A 21,609-nucleotide genomic window follows, 5' to 3' on the forward strand; every position below is an offset into this window, starting at 1 on the left:
GTGAAAAGCATGAGAGCATTCATGTGGGGGTGATGTCTGAGAAATATTCTGATGTTAAAAAGTCATCCTTGGGCTTCCCTGATGGCGCAGTGGCTGAGAGTCCGCCTGCCGATGCAGGGGACACGGGTTCGTGCCCCGGTCCGGGAAGATCCCACATGCCGCGGAGCGGCTGGGCCCGTGACCCATGGCCCCTGAGCCTACGCGTCCGGAGCCTGTGCTCCGCAACGGGAGAAGCCACAACAGTGAGAGGCCCGTGTACCGCAAACAAAACAAAACAACAACAAAAAAACAAAACTAGAAAAAAAAAAAGTCATCCTCGTATTTCCAAAGGGTGGGAAACAGTGGTCTAGATGAGAGCTTCTCATACTTGAATGTGAGTCACTGGGGATCCTGTTACCAGGCAGATTCGGTGTGGAGTCTGAGGTTTCGCATTTCTGATGAGCTCCCAGGGGATGCCAATGTTGCTGGTGGGAGGCCCACACTTTGGGTGGCAGGATGCACAGGAGAACATCTATGCTGGGATAGAGCGTACCAGGCCTGTGGTTATCTGGCCTCTGCCTACCTCTCCAGCCCGAGGTCTCACCCTTGGATCCAGCCACCCCAGGACACCTGGGCCTGTCCTTGGCCTTTGCTCCCGATTCCCCCCCCTCTGCCTGGCATCTCACCTCCCTATGACCCACAACCTCCTCTGACTCCCATACACTGCCCAGCTACCTGGCAAACAGGCCTGAAAGTAGGCCCGATGGTCATCTCCTCTGTGAGCCACCTACCCACCCCCAGAGATACCTTTTCCCTCCCTTCCAGAACTGATTATCCCCTCCTTTGCACCGCAGCTTTCCTCTATCCTTCATAGCCTTGATGACATATAATTGTTTACATGTCACCCAAGCAGACAACAAATGTCTGCCATTCCTTAAGGCACTTAACGTGAGAGCTATTGGATCAATGAATTTCCATCTCGCACATAAAAGGAGGCCTCGAGATGGTTCCTAGATCGTGAACACTTTGAAAACCTGGACTGGGCCCTACATCTGTATCCCTGAGTGCCTGGCACATAGTAGGTGCTCTTGGCAATTTATTGGATAGGAAGACATGAGCTCTGAGGTGGGTCTGTTTCATCCACCTCCTAGATGGTCCCCTCAGACCACTGCCTACTGGGCCGGGAGTTTTTTTTTTTTTTTTTTTTTTTTTTTTTTTTTTCTTTTTGCGGTATGCGGGCCTCTCACTGTTGTGGCCTCTCCCGTTGCGGAGCACAGGCTCCGGATGCGCAGGCCCAGCGGCCATGGCTCACGGGCCCAGCCGCTCCGCGGCACATGGGATCCTCCCAGATCGGGGCACGAACCCGTATCCCCTGCATCGGCAGGCGGACTCTCAACCACTGCGCCACCAGGGAGGCCCTGGGCCGGGAGTTTTAACTGAAGCACATATATTTTCTGCACAGCACTTAGCATGTGCATTAAGCAGGTTTTCTCAGAACGACAGAAGTCAGGCTTCTTCTTGGCGAATTAATGGATGCCTGCCTCCAGCGGTGCTTCTGACTTATGGCATCATTTCTCCAGATTCCTTGGCACCTGCGGAGACCACCTCTCCAGTACGAAGGCCCACTCTGAGAGTGAGCTCAGAATCGCAGCCAGCCGCACACAGCACGTTCCTGTGCTCCAGACTCGCAGAATTCAGTCCAGAGCCGGCACTTCTCCCTCTGGGGAGGTCCTTGGTACCAGGCACTAGGACAAGAGTCTTTCCTGGAAGCAGAGGTGTTGGGGAAACCATAGCAACCAACCGTATCCCTCTTGCTGTGTCCCATTTGTGATGGGGGCTGGGAACTGTGCTACCCTTGAGAGCTGCTTAGACCTTCCAGCTACGTGGAAATTTTCTGATCATTTTTTAATTTAATTTTAATTTTTGTCAAAGCAATACATGTACATCATTTAAAAAGCCAAATGGTACTGCTCCACCTCTCCCTACCCACCGAGTCCCACTCCTTAGAGGCTACCACTCTCATTGGTTTGAGCTGTTTCTTCTGGTACTGACGACTTTCATATTTTCATGGACATCAATTGCTTGACAGTTATTTCTTGGCTTTTAAAAATTTTAAATATTACCTACTGAATTTCTACCATGGGAGCTAAGGGTGTAGATTTCTTGTATGAAGTATCCTAGCATATTCCGTTGCCTTTCACCCTCCTATATAGGCTTAGATGATATTTTGGTTAAGTCAGTATCCAGCTTTTACATAATTATGACTATGTGAGTATTGCCCACACCCCAGCCTTATTGTGTATAACGTTTTTGATCTCCTCCTTGTGAAACTATTTTGTTTTTCCTATTTTTTTCCTTTTTGTTTTTTGTTTTGTTTGGCTTGTACCTACAGCAGAAATGGAAAAAAAAAAAGGGCAAACTCATAGAAAGAGCAGAAAAGCGGTTGCTAGGACTGGGAGTGGGGGAAATGGAGAGGTTAGTAAAAGTGTACAAACTTTCAGTTATGAGATCAATAAGTTCGCATGGCATAGGGAGATCAGCTTGGTGCTCTGTGTCCACCTAGAGGGGTGGGGTAGCGAGGGTGGGAGGGAGATGCAAGAGGGAGGAGCTATGGGAATGTAGGTATATGTATAGCTGATTCACCTTGTTATACAGCAGAAACTAACACACCATTGTAAAGCAATTATAGTCCAATAAAGATATTAAAAAAAAGATCAATAAGGTGAGAGGATTTAATGTAAAACACGGTGACTATAGTTGATAACACTGTAGCATATAATTGAAATTTGCTGAGAGTAGAACTTAAATGCTATCATATATATGTATATATAGGAATATATTATATATATACATGAATATATTTGAAACCAAATTCTACCCTCATACTTCATTTGTAGATTGCTGGATATAGAGTTCTATCTTAGACAAGAAAGATTCCCACCCACCCTTGGTCCCTGCCCCAAATGTGAAGGCATTCTGCCATTGTCTTCTGGCTTCAATTACCCTTGTGGAGAAGTCTATTCTGATTCTAGATCCTAGGTATGTGACTGTTTTTTTTCTCTCCAGAACCTTTTAAGACTTTCTCTTTATCTCTATGAGGCCGAATTTCACAAAGATGCATCTTGGTCTGGTTCTTTTGCCACTTATTACAGGACTTAGTGAATTCTTTTAATATAGAAAATCATGTGGGTCAGTTGGGAATTTTTCTTATTTTATTTCTTTGGCAACATCCTCTTCTCGACTCTCTCACTTTTGTTATTCTAGAACTCCTAGTTGTAGGATGTTGGACTTTCTGGATCTATCCTCTCATGTTCATATTTTTTTCTCTCCCATCTTCCATCTGTTTGTCTTTTTGTTTTACTTTTCAGGCAATTTCCTAAATTCCAAAGCTTCTGTGGGTTTAAAAAAATGGTTGCAATAATATTTTTAATTTCCAGGTTTTTAAAAAAAAACTTTTTCTTTGAATGTCACTTTTTAATAGCATCCTATTTTAATAGCTGGTGCTTATGTATGCATTATTCATATTATCTCTTATCTCTTGAGAATTTTAATTAAAATAGTTTGATGTTTCCTTCTGCTTCCCACACTATTTTTTATTTATCAAACACATACATAGTGCCTAATATTATTCAGGCACTTTTGTAAGTATTTCAAAAGTATTAACTCATTTCAATCTTCCTAACAACCTTGAAGAGTTGATACTAATATTATTCTCATTTTAGAGGTGATGGAACTGAGGCTCAGAGAGGTTAAGTAACTTGTCCAAGGTCACATAGCTCGTAAGTAGTATAGCCAGATTTGAACCCGGGCTCTAGAGCTTTTTGCCATTAACCATTATCTCTATTTCCTCAAAGTTTCTTTTTTGTTTGTTTGGTTTTGGTTCCTTTCCTGTTAGTGGCTACCCTCAAATGCTTGGCTTGTTGACTCTCCATTCATAGTTAAGAGGTACTTATTAGTTTTTAAAAATTTATTTACTTATTTTTGGCTGTGTTAGGTCTTTGTTGCTGTGTGCGGGCTTTCTCTAGCTGTGGAGAGCCGGGGTTACTCTTCGTTGTGGTGCGCGGGCTTCTCATTGCAGTGGCTTCTCTTGTTGCGGAGCACGGGCTCTAGGTGCACGGGCTTCAGTAGTTGTGATGCATGGGCTTAGCTGCTCCACCGCATGTGGGATCTTCCTGGACCAGAGTTCAAACCTGCGTCCCCTACATTTGCAGGTGGATTCTTAACCACTGCGCCACAAGGGAAGCCCAACTGGTACTTCAAGCCTGGACAGTCTTCCTTGTGTGTGGGAGGACTTACCAGGGGACTTCACCCTAGGCTGATCTAACTAGGTTTGTGTGGGTTATCCTGATTGTCATTCTCTGTGAATCTTTTCTATTGAGCTTGTCAGTGTCTCCAGGAAGGGATTCCCCAGATCTCTGGTTGGGGGTGGGTGAGGTAGATTAGTCTGGCTGGGGGTCTCACTACTCAGTGAGCAGAATTTCACCTTATCTCCCTGTTTTCTGTACAGCACCTCACCCATGCCCTCAGCTTTGACTGGTTTCCCCCAGCCCGGAGCCTATCTATTTCAATCTTATCTTTTGCTGGGGTGCAGAGAGGTATTTGGCTGCTTTGGGCCATGGGGGACTTAACAGCTCCTTTTACAGACTTTTAACTAATCCTCCTAGTTTTACCCACACCTCTCAACCCTGTTGTCAACAGTATCTGATGCCTCCAATCCCTGATACTTTCTGGGAGGAGGGGGGCATGTATGGTGAGAATCGTTTGACTTTTACTGGTTTCCCTGTGTGCAGAGCCTGACCCTACAGCCTTGTCTGCCCAGTCAGTTACCATCTGCTCTCCATTTTCCAAAAATTTGCTGACACCTACTATCTACAAGCTGGGTTCCTTGGAGTCCTAGGGTTCCTCCAGGAATGTCTCAGGGTTGGCCACAGTGAGTATGGAGAAATCAAACTGGGGGCCCCATCTCCAGCTGGACCAGAGCAGCTCTACCTTTATCTGCTTTATATACTGGAGCTGTGCTAAAGCTTTTGTTCAATACAAGGATTCTGCTATGGAAAAAAAAAAAAGAGGAAAAAATAGAAAAGGAGAACAGCAACAGACTTATCATTATATGCCATTCTGTCTCCAAAGATGTCACTGGAACTTTTTTTTTCTGAGCTATTTTCATGGCAGTGCCTTTACAATCACATTTTGAACATTAAAGGAATATAGTGGAAGGAGAATCGCTTTTGGGTCCATATGTGGGTTTTCAGCTTGGTTCAACCACTTAGTGAAGTGTGTGTTCTTGGGGAGCTTCCTCAACTTCTCTGGGCTCCCGTTTCTTTATTTTTCAGTGGAGATAACACCTCGTTAGGAGGGTCACTTGGAGGATTCATGGGATAGAATGTTCACGGCACATAGTAGCTACTCATTAATATTAGTTTTTCCCTCAGCCTGGCCCCATCAGTGTGCAAAACACAGCAATTTTTTCTCTCTCTCAACAGATATGTCAACACATATTTATTGCCCTGGTATGTGTCAGTGAGCCAGACAGTCTAAGATGCCTATCTCTTGGAGCATGTGTTTCAGTAGAGGAGGATGGTATCCTCGAAGGTGACACACGACATGGAACAAAGGACAAGCAGAACAGATAAGGAGGGGTGAGGAGTGGGGCGGGGGTACAATTTTCAATAGGGTAGTCAGGGTAGGTGACGTCTGAGCAAAGACTCAATGGAGGTGAAGCAATAAGCCATGTGGGTCCGAGCAGGGAATTCTAGGCAGAAGGAAAGGAGAATGCAGATGCTTGAAGGTAAGCTTTCCTGGAGTGTACAAGGAGTTACAGGGAAGCCGGAGTCGTTACTGCCAAGTGAACAAGGGGACAGAGTAAAGGGGATGAGGCTGGGGAGATAATATGGGGCAAGACATTGACCTCTATTAGAGCAGTGACTCTCAGAATAATTCCTTTGCTCAAAAATATAATGTCAAGTTCATTTTCCCACAGTATCAGAACTTGGGGACATCAAGGCAGAGTTTACTTGATTACAAAGTGTATTCTACATCAGCATGAATAAAGGAAATAAGATTTGAGCCTGTCTATTTAGAATGCAAGCTCACTAGAGGGCTCCCTGCACACCAATTCTGGTTCTCTCAGATGTAACCCATCCCCACCCTCGCCCCTTCTTTCCCCAGCAGGGCCATTCTCGGGACAGTCTCGGGAACCCAGCTCCCTCAGGGCTCCCATGTCCTTCCATGAACACACTCCCGCTCACTGATTGGTCCAGGGGTGGGCACCTGCCTGGCTGGACCAATGAGTCCCTTCCCTGTTTTTTTTTTTTTTTTTGTTGTTGTTCTTTTTAAATAGGATACCAGTGAGAGAACCAGAATAGTCTCTCGCTGGTGGCAGGATGTGTAAAATATATATCTACTGGGAACCATGTGTGAAAAGATATATGTGTGGAAAAAGCCTGTCTCCAGTGAGAGAGAATAAAGCAGTTTAGAAAGAGGATAGGTGAGAGAAGGGGTGAGAGATCGAGGAATCTCCTGCCCTTGGTTCCAGTTGTTTCTGATGCCGCACCCTTGCCTTCCTGCTGCTGGGTTGTTGAAGTTTGCCTTGGATTCCACGGGCAATACAATTCCTTTTATGCCCAGGCTTGTTTGAATCTGGTTTTTCTCATTTGCAGCCTAGATAACCCACTGCTTATTTCTTTTATCTTTGAAGTTACTCAGAGGCATCTACACAGAGTTTCATTTTTAACAACCTCCCACCCGCCTTCAATTTAATTTCCTTTAGAAAAACGTTGGTCATGAAATCTGCACTTCTGTAGTCGAGGACAGCTTTTCTGTCCTTTTTCTATTTTGTGAGCTCCTCCATGAAAAAGAAGGTTTTCCATGGTCAAAAGCATTGGGCAAATAAATGGTGTATGCAATATGCCTACCTTGGAGATTTATAATGTAGTGTATTAAAGAATTCCTGTCATGAATGAACGTGTTTAACTTTGCCTAACCAGGGTTCCCCAGATCCTTTCTATTCCTGTAACATGTAACATCTGAAACTGCTAACAGTCCATAGGGCAGATTTGGGGGCATACTGTAAAGCTCCATGTGTGACTGAGCCTGCCTTCTTTAAAATGGCATATTTCCAGGCTGCCTTGCACAAGGATGTTTGACCAAGGAGGCACTGTCAGCCCGGAGGAAAGGACACTTTTGGTAAATTTCATAGTGACTTTCTACTCGCTAAGCCTGAGTCCATAGGGTTGGGTCCACCCAAAGAGGGTGCCTTTTCCTAATTCACTCGTTGGCACCAAAGGTCCATCCTCTAGGTCAGAGTTACACCTGGAGGCGTGGCTCCCTCACTGCTTGCTTAAATTTCTGAGAGGTGAAGCAAGAATATGCCAAAGGCTCTGCTTTGAGAATGAGACATCCAGATGATAAGGTGCCCCAGGACCCTTGTGTAGGTATGAGATATTTGGCACAGTCTCTGCCTCTGGGATGGGTTTGACCATCCTCCCATCTACTGGTTGCCATTATCAACCTTCCACTGTTTACAGTGTGCAGACAGCTCTCATCTGATCGGCTGATAAAGGCAGGGCTGGGGGTTTGATCTTCGGTCTGGCTCTGTAAAGCCACTTTCCTCTGCCTCTGTCATCAAGTTGTCTGTGGCCACTCCCTCAACAACCAACTTTCAATTTCTTTCTTCTCCATCATCACCCAAATATCTCCTCTAAGGACCCAGGCTCCTTTGCCTGGGGATTGAGAGGAAGTGGAAACGTAAAGGAGGCAAGATGGCATCTGTGGAGCCACACGGCTTGGCAGGTCAGGAAGGCTCCTCCACGCCGAGGACTGTGGCGGTGAGCGGCTTGGCCGTGCCCCCAGCCCTCGGGAGCAATGAGCGAACAGCAGGATGTGGCCGTGCCTCCTTAGGTGGCCTTGTGGACCAGCATCCCTCACCTGCCAGAGCCCACCGCTCATCCTTCGGCAGGTGTGTGGGCCTCACTCCCACCCACGTGAGGCTCACCCCCCCACCCCCAACCAGCCCAGGAAACGAGCAGCTTTAAGGTGACCAGAGTCTCCAAGAGATGCTCGTGCATGGTGACGTATCAGCCTGAAGAAAGGTACCACAGAGGAAGCCTGGAGGTAGGGATTCAGGAGGCCTGGCTGGGTGGCCTGGGTGAAGTCACCGAACCTCAGCCTCCTTCCCTGGCAAACGGGGATGAGGGGCCCTTCCTAGCACGCGGGGATGCGGTGAAGGGGAGGCCAGGAGGGAGGACGATTACATTGCTGGAGGGGGGACAAGGGATACTGAATTCAGGAAAGTGGACGGGATCAACGAAGCGTCTGCTCAACCAGGGTCAGACTGGGCTTGGAGGGCCTGGAGCCTGAGGTGAGCTGCCAGAGATGGTGCTGAAATGAGTCGCGTGGCGCCCTTTTGCCGCTCAGCTGCAACAGCAGGAGGACTGAGCACAATGCGAAGTGAGTGGCCCTGCTCACCACCCGCCCGTGGGATGCTCAGACAAGAGCCGCGGGAGGGCCGGTGCGGTGGAGGAGGGAGAGCTCGGGGTTTGTGGGTAGTCGTCCCGGGGTGGGGGGAGGTCTTCGCTGTCCTCAGAAGCCTGGTGGGCCTGGGGCTGGGGTGATCGGCTGCAGGAATCACGGGGTGGGGACTGCAAGAAGTGAGGGCCAGCCTGCTTGGCCTCCACCCGCTCCTCAGCGCCAACCTGAGGGCCCAAGCCTCTGTCCTGCCGGAATCTTCTCTCCTTTCATCCCTCTTTGTGGCCCCTCCCAGGCCCATCTCTAGACCCCCTCCCCCTTCCCCCCGTTTCGCCCTGAACCCAGTGTTAATCTCACTTTGGGTCTCCTTGGCATCCAGTGCCCCACGCTTGGGCACCTTTTTACTCTCTCCAACTGTTGAGATTCTAGAGGCGGTCAGCATCCCTAGGCTTACTGGCCGCATCACTCCAACCTCCGCTTCCGTCATCACGTTGCCTTCTCTGTCTGACCTTCCTGCACCCGTCTTATGAGGACCCACCTGTATAATCCAGGATAATCTCAAGACCCCATGCAAGTACCCCCTGTTTTCCCTGAACACTCCTTCCTCCCAGGCGAAGGCCGCCGTCCTGCCGCAGCACAGGGGACCCTCACGTCCCACTGGATTCTGTGTCTCCTCCTCTAGGCTGTGATCAAGGGCTTGGTCTTTTTCAATTTAATGTCCTTACTTTTGTGCAAAGCCTGAGATAGCATACGTGGCTAATGAATAGTTTGCTGAATAAATAAATGCATAATTGGATGCACGAAATAAGCTTTGGGGACTGTACACACGGGCAGCCATGGGCCCAGGCCCCTGTGTCTGTGCCCTTCAGCTCTCCAGCAGCCTCTCCACCTTCCCTCAGTGGGAGGAGTCTGCCTTCCTTTCCCTTGGGCCTGGTAGCTGGGTTGGGATATTCAAGATGGTGGAAGAGGAAGGGGCTGGTTCATCCCTTCCTCTTCTCCTGAAACCAAGCCACCTACCTCCCCATCCATACTTGTTACTTCCAACCTTCCTCCATGCCTCCTCTCATCCTCCCTGCCTTCCCTTTCCAGTAGTCCCATCATCTGCACTCTCCCACCTAGTGAAATCCAAGGTAACTCAGGGCATCACTGCAGTCCATACCAGGGACATCCTTCCCGTTGACTGTCATGTCACGAACCCCCTGATGGAGAGCAGTCCTTCACCAGGTGGGCCAAGACAGCCCACCCGAGGCAAACGTCTTTCAGAGTCCGCACCCCTCCACCATCACCCACTGCCCCAGTCCCTGGCCCAGCTCACCTGTCTCTCCCCAGATGGGCAGGTACTCATCCTGCTGAATGTCCAGCATGATCTCCAGCCCGTTGCCTGTCCCCCCCTTGACTGTTGTAAGCAGAGGTTTGCCATCCTCGCCTGAGTTAAACATGTAACACTTCCCATATTTTGTAAACACCTGAAGGAGAGAAGAGAGAGAGAGAGAAGCACATGGGTGACTTCAGACTGGGCTCCAGAGACTGGGGAGACCCCAGAAATCCAACAGCAGGCTAGAGTCCCCACTGCCTGTCACAATCAACCCTCCTGGGGACAATGATTCCTCACCCCTGGCTAATGGCCTGACTTTTGCTAAGCGGGATTCTGGCATCAAAGAACACATCTGGACACCCTTTGGCTTTGGCTGCAGTGGGATCTGCTCTTTTCTCCCTCTGTACACCCCCCACCCCCAGCCCTGGGCAGTAACGCGCCTTTCAAGTGTCCAGCATTATCTGTATCCTCTTGACCCTCTAATCTGCACCTCCAGCCCCAAGCTCTCTCTTGGGTTCCAGACACACTGATCCCACTGCCTGCTAAGCGTGACCTCAGGGGGACCCATGGATCCCCGACACTCAGCATGTCCCCGTGGGATCAAATCTTCCTCAGCCTCTGTGCCCCACTGGATGGTTCTCCTGTACACTATGTCCCAGGGAATAGCACTGCCACCTGCCTAGGGGCTCAAGCCAGACCCTCAGAGTGGCTGTCCACGCCTCCTCTTCCTCACCCCCACATGCAGTTAGCCGGCAGGGCTCGTCAACACTGTCTCTACATCCGACTTGAATTTTGCTTTCTCTCTTCTGCACTGCTTTAACTCAGGACCCCCATCATTTCTTGCCTGGGCTGCTGCAGTTTCCTAGCTAGGCTCCCGGATTCCAGACAACTTTCTCCAGCCCATCCTCTAAGTTCACGGTGGCTCACTCTTTCAGAAATGCAAACCTATTATATTAAGCCTGTGCTTAAAATCCACCAGGACTGCCCATCCCCCTTACAGTAAGGTCCAGGCCCTCCCTCCACACCCAGTTTTCTATGATGCTCTCTGCCTGCCCTATCCTCCTCTTCCCATCGGAGTCCACGAGAATCCACTAGAAGAGAAGCTCCACGGGTTCAGGGACTACCTCTGCATGTACATCGAGGAATCTAGCACGGGGCCTGGCACCTGGGGGTGCTCCAGAAATATATGTCCAGTGGATGAATGAATGAATGAGTGAATGAATGAATGTGAGTGAGTGGGTGGGTGGAGCCAGATCAAGCAACTTGCAGCACCTCTGGATGTGTCCTGCTGGTTCACGTAGTACTTGCGGTTTTCTAGCTGCTGCCGCCGCCTGTAACTCCTCTCATTCCTCCTTCTGCCTGTACAACATCTAGTTCTCTGCCTGGGCAGCCTCTGTTCCCCAAGACTGGATTGATGCATCTCCTCCTGCAAGAAGCCTTCCCGTGCTCCTAGACCAAGTTATAGGACATCCCTCCTCACTGTTCCCCTTGCTCTTTCACCACGGCAGCTCTCACATGCAACAGTAAACACGGGTGGGTGTTCTTCCTCCCATTATGCAGAGGAAGAAACCACAGCCCAGAGAGGTTAAGCGACTTGCCTAAGGTCACACAGCTATTAAGCAGAGAAGCTGAGATTCAAAGCCATGTCTGTCTGATTCTAACACATGCGATCTTTCTGAGCATGTTGACATTGTCATTGAGATGTTTCTGAGCCATACGCCGCTGCTCTCTGCCTTGCTTTTTCCACCAGCCAATCACTATTCATATGCATGAGCTCCTATTACGTGCAAGTATTATGGGGACAGTATAAGCCCTGCTACTGCTTCTTGTTTTATAACCCCACACTCCCAGTATTTTCCTTTATAGCACACATCAAAGCGTGTGACTAGATGGTGATTCATGCGATTGTTTGTTGGAGGGGGCGGGGGCTGTGTCTGTTTTGTGGAATGAATGAATGAATGGGCTCCAAGTTGTTGCTACTCCCATCCCCTTGCCCACCTCTGGGAGGCGCCCTTTGGTGCTGGCCAGCCTTGCTGGTTCTGGCGGGAGCTCACGCTGACATCTTGTCCCACCCCCTTCCCTCTCTTTCTCTGCTCTGGCCTTCTCAGCTTCCTAACTGATTGTTCCTAAGCATTTTTGCTTGCTTCTCCATGAAGGCATTTATTAGAGGAAAGACAGTTTACCTTTGCAGGGGCAGGAGAAGGGGCTCAGAGACAGGCGGGCTCATGCTGACGGCACTTCTCTGCTGGCCTCCTTCTCAGCCGCTCCTGCCTGGGCTTTTCGGAGAGGATCATTTTCCTCTCTGCTCAACATCAAAGGCCTGAGAGCTATGTACACACAGTGCAGTTCTGCTACAAATTTGGGACAAGATGCCGCTCTCCTTCCCCATTTCGATGCATAATGACATGTAAGTGTAACATGCACTTCAAATTTACGCCTTATCGCGGCCAGCCAGAAAATACAATTTATTTAAGTCTAGACTTTTAGGCTGAGCCTGCTGCTTCTTCAGACCTGCCATTCTCCAAGGCGCTTCTCTGCTCTCCCGGTAAGTGCCGACAGCCCCGTCGCGGATGGCAGGGCTGGATTTGCAAGGTTGCTAAGAGTCTAGAATTGTCCTTAGTTGAATCGGTTTGTAAGGATTAATGGTGCATGTTTCAAACCTGGATCTCCAGGAGTGATGGGGCGGTTGTGGGGGGAAGCCTGAGATAAAGATGGGCCCCACGACCATCAGTTTCATTGCTCACACTGGTACCGTGTTACAGTTCAGAGATGGCACGTGTGCAGCTTCAACTTTCTCAATGGCCCCGTGAAGTTGGAGGGAAGAAAACTAACAGTTCCTGAGCCTCTACTCTGTGCTGGCCTCTGCTTGGCATTTTCATAGGAGTTATAGCATTCCTAATTATGGTCTCAACTACCCTGATGGGGAGGCATCTTATTATCACATGCCCATTTTACAGTTGGGAAGACTGAGACTTAGTCAAGAGGTAGGTAGTAGAGCTGGGACTCATGGGTGTGACTTTACCACCAAGGAAGTTCCAAGGAAGGAACGCTGAAATTTCGAGCCAGACAAGAAGGTATCAAAGCAGATTTCCCATTATCTGTCAAGTCCGTGGCCTTGAACATGGCATTTACTTTTCCCAACTCCAGTTTCTTCATCTGAAAATTGAGCAAGATAATCTTGCCACGTGGTTGTAATGCCTAAATGAGAGAATGCAAGTGGATTTGTTTGGAAGATTACATAATAGACATCTTTACGAGTTATGGATTCATACTAGGTCCTTTTCAGCAAAAGAGAGAGAAATTATTTGGGTTATGGGGGAGGTCAGTCATAAATTGAAGAATGGGGGCGGGGTTGAGGAGTCCTGTCCTCTCTGCTTATGTCTGCTCGATACTAAGCTCATCTTGAAGTAGTTATAGGGGATGGAAACTGCCATGTGCCACTAACTGCTTATTCCTTAAGAAAGTTAAGCCTGTTGCTGAAAGCCCAGGGCAGCCAATGAGATCACTGGGGCCATGGAGTTCTGTAGGAAAGGGACATTCTTTGATGCACACAATCCACTTTGAAAATCTACATTTGGATTCCAACAACTGAATTGTGACCAGTTACTGGTAGAGTGGATAGCCACCGCCAGTCTGAAGCTGGCACATTCTAGCCTGTAATTTTCTTTTTTGGCAGTGTCTTTGTTTGGTTTTGGTATCAGGGTGATGGTGGCTTCATAGAATGACTCTGGGAGTGTTCCCTCCTCTTCAATCTTTTGGAAGAGTTTGAGAAGGATCAGTATAAGTTCTTTGTATGTTTGGTAGAATTCCCCAGTGAAGCCCTCTGGCCCTGGACTTCTGTTTACAGGGAGTGTTTTTTGGTTTGTTTGTTTTTTTTTAAACTACAGATTCTATTTCACGTCTAGTGATTGGTCTGTTCAAATGATCTATTTCTTTTTGATTCAGTTTTGGTGGGCCATCTGTTTCTAGAAACTTGTCCATTTCTTCTAGGTTATTTAATTTGTTGGCATATAATCGTTCATAGTTGGCACTTTCTAGATAAAAGAAACCTGGATGTGGGGATGGGGAGAGGGTCTCACTGCCTTCCAGTAGCTCTAAGAATAGCCCCGATGTCACAGACTGGCTTTGCTACCCTCTCTGGAGCACCATTCACATTTTATCTGTTGTCACTAATTTTTGCAGCAGCCCTATGAGTTTGGTATTATCACCCCCGTCTTACAGGTAAGGAAACTGAGGCCCAGAGAGGCTGAACCAGGTCACAGAGCTGGTAAGTAGAGATTCCAGGGTGAAAGTCATCTTTGCTCAAAATCTTCCCGCCCAAATGTCTCATTTTGCATGTGGAGAGTCTAAGGCTCAGAGAGGTGAAGTGTCCTGCCCCAGGTCACACAGCTAGTTTGGGGGCAGAGCTGAGACCTGGGCTTGGGTCTGTGCTCTTCCTCTAAAGCTTTCTGTTTGCACACGCCAGGAGTTGGAGATTATGGCTAAGCTTCCCTTCCCGGGGTACTGCATCCAGGAATAAGAAAGATTGGCAACTCCAGCTGGCCTGGGTGCCAGCCTCTAGGCTCGGTATGACCTGTTGGGGCACCCCGCCTTACAGGGTCTGGGAAATGCAACGTGGAGCCCTTGCTGGGAAAGGTTAGGAATGGCAGATACCCATGAAGACACAGTTTTCTGGTCCAATTAGTAGTGCAAACAACATTTCAACACCATGCACCTACTTAAGAAAATAAATTATGTATAAGCTCCCTTAAGGACTGTTGAAATATCCACTTACTAGCACACAACTGGGCCTGCAAGCTTCAAACCTTCCAACCCTTCATTAATCCTGACCTTTAGGGCTTCTCCTAAGCAATGGGTTCCTTGTCTTTTCTTGCTTATTACACTTGAAGGAAATGAAATTGTGCTGCTCCAAAAGGCCTCTAAAGCTCAGTCTTGAGTTGAATGAACTTTCCTCCCAGCGAGTTGCTGAAATTTCTCATTAGGCTGCTTTCAAAATAATGGACATGCTGAAGCCCACTGTTTCATCTGCTCTGTTTTTCTCTGTTAAACTCCTCCAACACATTTCACACATTGGGAAGTGAGACAGTCTGTCAAATGGGTTACCAGGCTTCCAGTAAACAAAATGAAGCTGTCTTTTGTTTTCTGAAGTTGCAAGGAACATGTTTGAAAATGAAATATGGAAGAGGGATGTGTGCGTGAAGAGGCGGCCATAGACAGTCAGCTCTTTGAAGGCAAGGATGGCATCTCGTTAAGAAACCACCTTGCTTATTCATCTCTTCTTGCAACAGGAATTTTTGACCACCTATCATGTTCCAAGGACTGATGCATGACTCTGCTTTTTCCCCACGATGAGATTAAAAAGGTGATTTCATCCATTTCATGGATACCCATGAAAGCACCTCCGCATGGCTGTTGTGGTCCTTGGGAATGAAGGAGATGAGGGGAAAGTGGCCCCTTGGCAAACACTTCTCCCCGCTTCCCGACCCGTCTCTTCTAGGACATCATTAATATCATTCTTTTTCGGGCTCCTTTTTGAAGGGGAAAGAAGAATGTACAGTCACTGGGCATTTACCACGAGGCAGGCACGGTGCTGATTGCTTACACACCTTCTATATTTTAAGGCTTACACAGCCCACAGACGTAGGTGTTATTCTCCCCAATGTGCAGATGAGAAATCGAGGCTCTGCGAGGCTAAATACCTCATCCAAGGTCCTACAGCTACAGAGTGGTTCGCCTGACTTTTCCCTTTATAGGTATGGGTCGCTCAAAGAACCCTTAGCATTCTTTGAGCGTATACTAGGGTACTGCCATCCCCCTCCTCCAGGCCCCTGCACCCATCTGCCGGGATGTGACATTTGTTGTGCCAGTTTCACTAAGAAGCCCGCCTGTCTCCTCCTTCCAAGCCTGAAGCACAGCCTGGGCCTTTTCTGCTGGGCAACTGTCCAGAGAGCTTCAGACCACGCGGGAAGAGATGTGTGAGCCCCACACAGAGAAGAAAAGAGCATCAGGTGACTACAAATCTGTGAGCTGGGGAAACAGCACGGAGGGGTGCAACGGGTGACTCTGAGGGCTATCCTTCAAGTCACACATTTTGTGAGCAAATGTTCTCTAGGAGGATGGCTCACAGAGGCACAGGGGCAACTGGAAGGCACCTGGAGGGTCATTTGAAATGCCAGACCCCCGCCAATGAATCCCTCCTGGCACCTCATGTGAGCACCCCAAATTGGGCCTGACCTGGGGTCATGAAGTGGGATGTGGGGAGCTAGAAGCCTTTCAAGTTCGACTGCAGCTTGGCAGGTCGGGGGAGGGGAGTCTGGGCATGATGGAAGTTTCCAAGGGGACTCAAGGATGGGTTGGTTGCTCTTTCTGCTGGGGTCCTCCACTGTCTGTCTCCTGCGGGCAGTACAGGCTGCATCGTTTTCACCTCTGGATTCCCAGTGCCTGGTCCCGTACCTGGCACGTAGTAGGCACTTCATGGGCAGGTGTCTGGGTGCAAGAAAAACGTCAAGCATGGAATTGGGAACGAGGCGGCCCCGGCTTCCAGTGCTGGCTCTGCCCTGATCTGGGGAACTCATTTCCTCTTGAATCTTCCCCTCTCATCCTCGAAAGGCTGGTAAGAATAACTTCCGATAGAACTGCCGTAAAGATCCAAAAGGCTGTCATGGGTCTGAAAGCACTTCATACAAACACAAATCCTCGGGCCAGGCAGAGAACATTCTTGTTTGTGGCCTGGATCCTGTCTAAGCCCTGAAGGAGCAGGGGAGGCGAAAGAGTTGTTATTTGCCTGTAGACATGGAATCTGAGATGTTGTTCCATGTGGGACCACATCTGTGGCTCATCCGTTCAGTTGTTTAGTGAACATCTACAGAACATCTCTTGTGTTCCAGCACCTCCCCGGGCGTTGGGGATGCAGACATGAATCAACTCTTTAGGGACCACCTAGTAGGGGGGGTGGCCCTGCAGAATGATCCTGGATGGTACCAAGTACTGCAGGGACTGATACAGAATTCTCTCAGGGACAGGGCGGCTGAAACCAGTGGCACTTGGCATGCTGAGACAGATCCCTTAGGTTGGCTCCTGGTCTTAACAGGGCCATGCTGATGTCAGGAAGGCCAATGGTGCCCGCTGAGCCCTGCCTACCAGCCCATCACTCCAACTCTCTTCTGCTTCCGGAACCAAACACCCCTCCCCAACCCCTACCCAGGTAGACAGTGATGGGCTCTACTAAGAGGTGGGCAGGATTTGTGGAAGTCTTCGGAGTCAGGTTATCCCGGCTGAACACCTACTATGTGCCAGCCGTTGTGCCCAATGTATAGTGGAGCTGAGCTGTCAGCTAGTTGATAATCACTAAGACACCCATGCAGTGACTGAGAAGAGCTGGCATCTGGTTCTCTCCGAGGAAACCAGTGTCAGTCTCAGTGGACCCCCCCCCCCCCGCCAACCCCCCAAGCCTGGCTCTCTGATCTGCACACTGCCAGCAGGTCACCAAGCCCCACTTAGGGATATAGGGCCAAGGCAGGTGGGTTAAGAAAAAGAGCCCATTTCTAGCAAGCCAAGGCTCACTGCAAAGACCATCCACTTGGCTGTCCTCAGATGTGGGGAGCAGGACTCAGGAGGGGTTCCCTGCCTTCGAGGAAGGCAGAGGCTCAGAAAAAGTGAAGGAGAAAGAGCGGGCACAAACCGTCCACAGCCCGGTACCACGTCCCTCTGCTGCTCCCATTCCTTCCTTCTAACCCTGCTGACTCGATTCCTGATGCCCCAGCGTGTGCCAGCTCCCAGGCAGAGGCGACTGGAGGCAGGACTGTGTTCAAGGTGCAGCCACCCGGATGCACCGGGATGTAGCCCTGAGTTCTGCCACATTCGGCCCTTCCAGGGTGCAGAGCCCCACAGCAGGGCACATCTTAGTCTACGTTCTGATTACTCACGAGATAATGGACAGGAAGTGCCCGGCAGAGGGTACCTACCTAGTAACATTAGTTAAGATAATTGTTTGTCGTAGGGCTTTTGCACCCAAGTTCTGAAATCTCAGCTCCTACACGCTGTGATTTCTGGGTTCCTGGTCCTGTTAGGAGTTCTTTTTACAGCTGCTTGCCTGATCCTGTGACTACAGCCCTGTGCCCTCTTCTAATTGCTGTCTGCTGGACTTTGTAACAGGAATATGTGCCCATTTGGTTTTCCTGTGGCCGTGCCCAGATCCCTTCTGGAACATTCCTTGGGTATTCCTCTATAAGAAGTGTGTATCAGCCTGGCTTCTCAGCTGAACCTCACCTTTCCCCCACCTTCCCAACACCTACCCCAGGGGGCTTGGGCGGGCTTCCCATCCCACTGTGAGTGTTTTATACCTGGATGACCCACCCTGAGATAAGACACATGTCATTCCTTGCACCTGCCTTACTACACACCTTCTGGGAATCACCCTTCTTTGAGCAGGTGTGGGATGGGGGAGGGGAAAGGTGGGGATCAGAAATGTGTTCTATTGTGTTCCTGGTTAATTTCACATTATTCTACAGGGTTGCATGGAAAACAATGCATGGGTAAAAACCAAATGATGTTAACAGAAGTAAAGCAGATGTTCCAATTAATGCCAGGGCTGAAAACAATCCCAAGGTAGGCTGATTCTAAAAGCTGGTCAAGAAAAGGTCAAACAGGCAACTACCCACAAGGCACGAAAATCCTCATAACACTTTCTTACTGATCTCATGTTTTCTCATTAAAAACATATTTCAGGGGGCTTCTCTGGTGGCGCAGTGGTTGAGAGTCCGCCTGCCGATGCAGGGGACACGGGTTTGTGCCCCGGTCCGGGAGGATCCCACATGCCGCAGAGCGGCTGGGCCCGTGAGCCATGGCCACTGAGCCTGCGCATCCAGAGCCTGTGCTCCACAACGGGAGAGGCCACAGCAGTGAGAGGCCTGCGTACCTCAAAAAACCCCCCAAAAAACCAAAACATATTTCAGCTTCTCCAGGAACTGCTCAGAGGATGTCATTGTCTTCTAGTTCTTCCCCATGGCTGGTCTTGGAGGTTGAGTAGCATGTAATCTCAGTAGCAAAGCTTGAATTATGAATGTTTAAAGGCATCACAGATTCATGAGTGCAGAGGGCAGTTTAATCAGATTGCTTTCCTGAAGTGTGGAATTAAGACCAGCTGGCAGATACACAGCATGCACAATACCACTCTCCTTCCGAGGTCCATAGCAGACATAACTAATGGATCACAGCACTCTTTCCCTCTGAGTCTCACAGTTTTTTTTTCAGCCCAGTAATTCTGGCTGCCACTATTAGAGTTGGCAAGTGAGTTGAATCCTATTTACCCTCCTTGTGCTGGAAGAATGTAAGTTCTGCTGATGGTGCCAGTGTTTCTGTAGTTAAGGGCAATGCCTGATAGTTGGGGAAGTTTTAAGCAGGGCAACTTGAGGGCCACAGTTTTGGGGATTTAGGCAGAAGGGACTCTAGTTGGTGACACAGGCAGAGGTAGGACTTTGTATATTAAAAAATTGCTTAGACTTGGCCCCTGCACTCTGGTGGAGCAAGCATAAGCTTGGGAACCAAATACCAATTCTGCCATTTGTGAGCTTTTAACGTTGGGCTAATATTTCTTGACCACCCCTATGTTTTTCTGTTTCAGACTGGTGGACTAGACTCCCAGGCAACTGTAATTTTCATGGTACCACAGTTCCTTTACTTAGGATCAAAGGACCAAAGGACCTGAGATGATTAGGGGCTTTCAGAATGAAAGACAAAGAATTTTAGTTCATTCAACCTCCAATGAGCAACTATCACATGTCAAATACTCTGTGAGGTCCTGGGAATACAAAGATAAATAAGACATGGAGACTCCCCTTAGCTGTCAGGGTAGAAACGGAGAAAAAACAGCTTTAGATCATCAAGGCGACGGAGCAGCTGTAAGGCCATCCTTGATTCCCACACATCAGTTTACAGAACGCAGCTCCTGAGGAACAATGAACATGAAGCAAGGTCCGCTTGTGTAGTATTTGTTCTAACCCTTCGGTCCTGTTGAGCTTTTCTACATTTTCAGAGGGCCAGTTTTCAGCTACTGCTTTGATATCAGCGTGACCTACCCCAATCTTTCCCATCCTCTCCACACTCCCCCACCAAGCCCATCACATCTCCTCACCTCCAAATCAGAGCCTGGACCAGACAAAGTCAGATGAAGATCAGAAGAAAGGCATTCATGATGAAAGTGGCATGACAGGCTGTTCTCACAAGCTTGCAAAATAGACACTATTGTCCCATTTACAGATGAAGAAACTGAGGCTCAAGAGAAGGTGAGTTACTTGCAAGAGGCATCACAGAGAAGTGAAAGATCACAGGCTTTTTTTACTGACACAGATCCAGGTGGGGATCCCAGTTCTCCCAGTCCTGAGCCATGTGACCTTGGGCCAGTGACTTATTTTCTCTGACCTTCTGATTCCTCCATCTGAAGAATGGCGATAATAACACCTCTCAGGGTCAGATGGGAATGAAGTCCAGGCACTTCCAGCTTCTGGTTCCGTGAGTCTGCTTTCTCATGTGTCAAGTGGACTGGCCGCACCTGCCTCACAGAGATGCCCTGAGGACCAAAATTAATGATGTCTGTACCAACCCCGAGTGAGGTCTGAAGAGCTTTTTGGAAGATCAAATGTAAGTTCCTTAATAGGCTTTGCTGTCTCTCCAGCCCTGTCAACTGTCTGTTCTTCTGGGGTGTGAAGGGGGTAAGCATCTGTTTGGTGAGTGCTTTTAGAGGTCCCTGGTAATAGCTTCAGATCTTCTCTAGAGGGATAATTGAGACAGAATGCCTGCTAAATGTCAGATGCCATGCCAGGAGCTTAAATGCGTTCCCATTCAAACCACCCAGGAACCCTACTATTATTCCCATTGTTAGAGAAGAAGAAACAGAATCCATGGGAGGTCAAACGACTAGCCCAAGGTCATGCAGCAAGTCAGAGTAGAGCCAGGAGCTCCACCCTTTTGTCCGATTAAGAAACCTGGGCTCTCTGTATCCCACTATGTAACAGTGACAAAAAGAAATCCAGGTTAATATTTCTCGGCAATGGGGCAAAATCTAGGATTTGCACCTGAGCATGTTCTAACATGTCTGAGTATAAATTAGACTAATTGCTAGTCAGGATGTGAAACCACATGAGTGCCAACTGTTTCCTAGATATGGCAGAGTGATGGCTTGAGGCTCTCCAGGATGGCCCAGGGGTGTCACTGATTAACAGTATGAGCCTTTGCTATGTCCCCAAAATTCAACTGAAACTCTCCAACGCTGTTCCACCAAATCAGAGAATTGAGGGGGGCAGGTCAGCAGCTCTCTGCATGTTTAAGTCCTAGAGGTTCTACCTTGAAAATATCCAGTTAATTTCCTCCTCTCAACCCCTGTAAGCTTCAGGGAGAGCTGTCAGCTGTCACCCCTGCAAGTCTCTGCAGGGGTGAGCATCCTCTAGCTACCATATTCCCTGTATCCGCCCTAGTTTTAGGGACTTAGCAGAAAACCAATGAATGCTGAATAAATTAATGCTTTCATTTATTTGTCTATTTTTGCTCCATCCCCAAACTCTGAGACTATGTCTTACCTATTTATCCAAGGGCTCTATGCAGAGCCTAGCTTAGCATAGGTACTCAGTAGAAGTTTGTTGAATGATCAACTTCAAAGAGGATGACTGAAAGAATAATGGTGCAATTTGCTTTATAAAGAAAGAAATTTGCACTCAACAGTAGCTGATCAAAAACTGTATAAAGCTAGGACTCCTGTGCGGCTACCCCCGTGAGCCAGCTTTCTTCAAAGCAGGAACTTAAGCAAGTGGCCAAGACCTCTCTCTGCCTGAGCTCACGACTTCAGGTTGGATGGG

The 21,609-nt window shown here is 48.6% G+C and overlaps 1 protein-coding gene across 2 annotated transcripts in view; it reads right to left on the bottom strand.

Moving 5' to 3' along the window:
* Positions 1-21,609, bottom strand: part of ASIC2 (acid sensing ion channel subunit 2) — a 997,430-nt gene that overhangs the window by 65,566 nt on the left and 910,255 nt on the right. For both annotated transcript variants that reach the window (XM_060081380.1, XM_060081379.1), the window contains exon 2: positions 9,761-9,911. In XM_060081380.1, the coding sequence (XP_059937363.1) occupies positions 9,761-9,911 (151 nt within the window). The remainder of the gene's footprint in view (positions 1-9,760; positions 9,912-21,609) is intronic.

This window comes from Mesoplodon densirostris, chromosome 18 (assembly GCF_025265405.1).
Source record: "Mesoplodon densirostris isolate mMesDen1 chromosome 18, mMesDen1 primary haplotype, whole genome shotgun sequence".
NCBI classification, from domain to species: domain Eukaryota; kingdom Metazoa; phylum Chordata; class Mammalia; order Artiodactyla; family Ziphiidae; genus Mesoplodon; species Mesoplodon densirostris.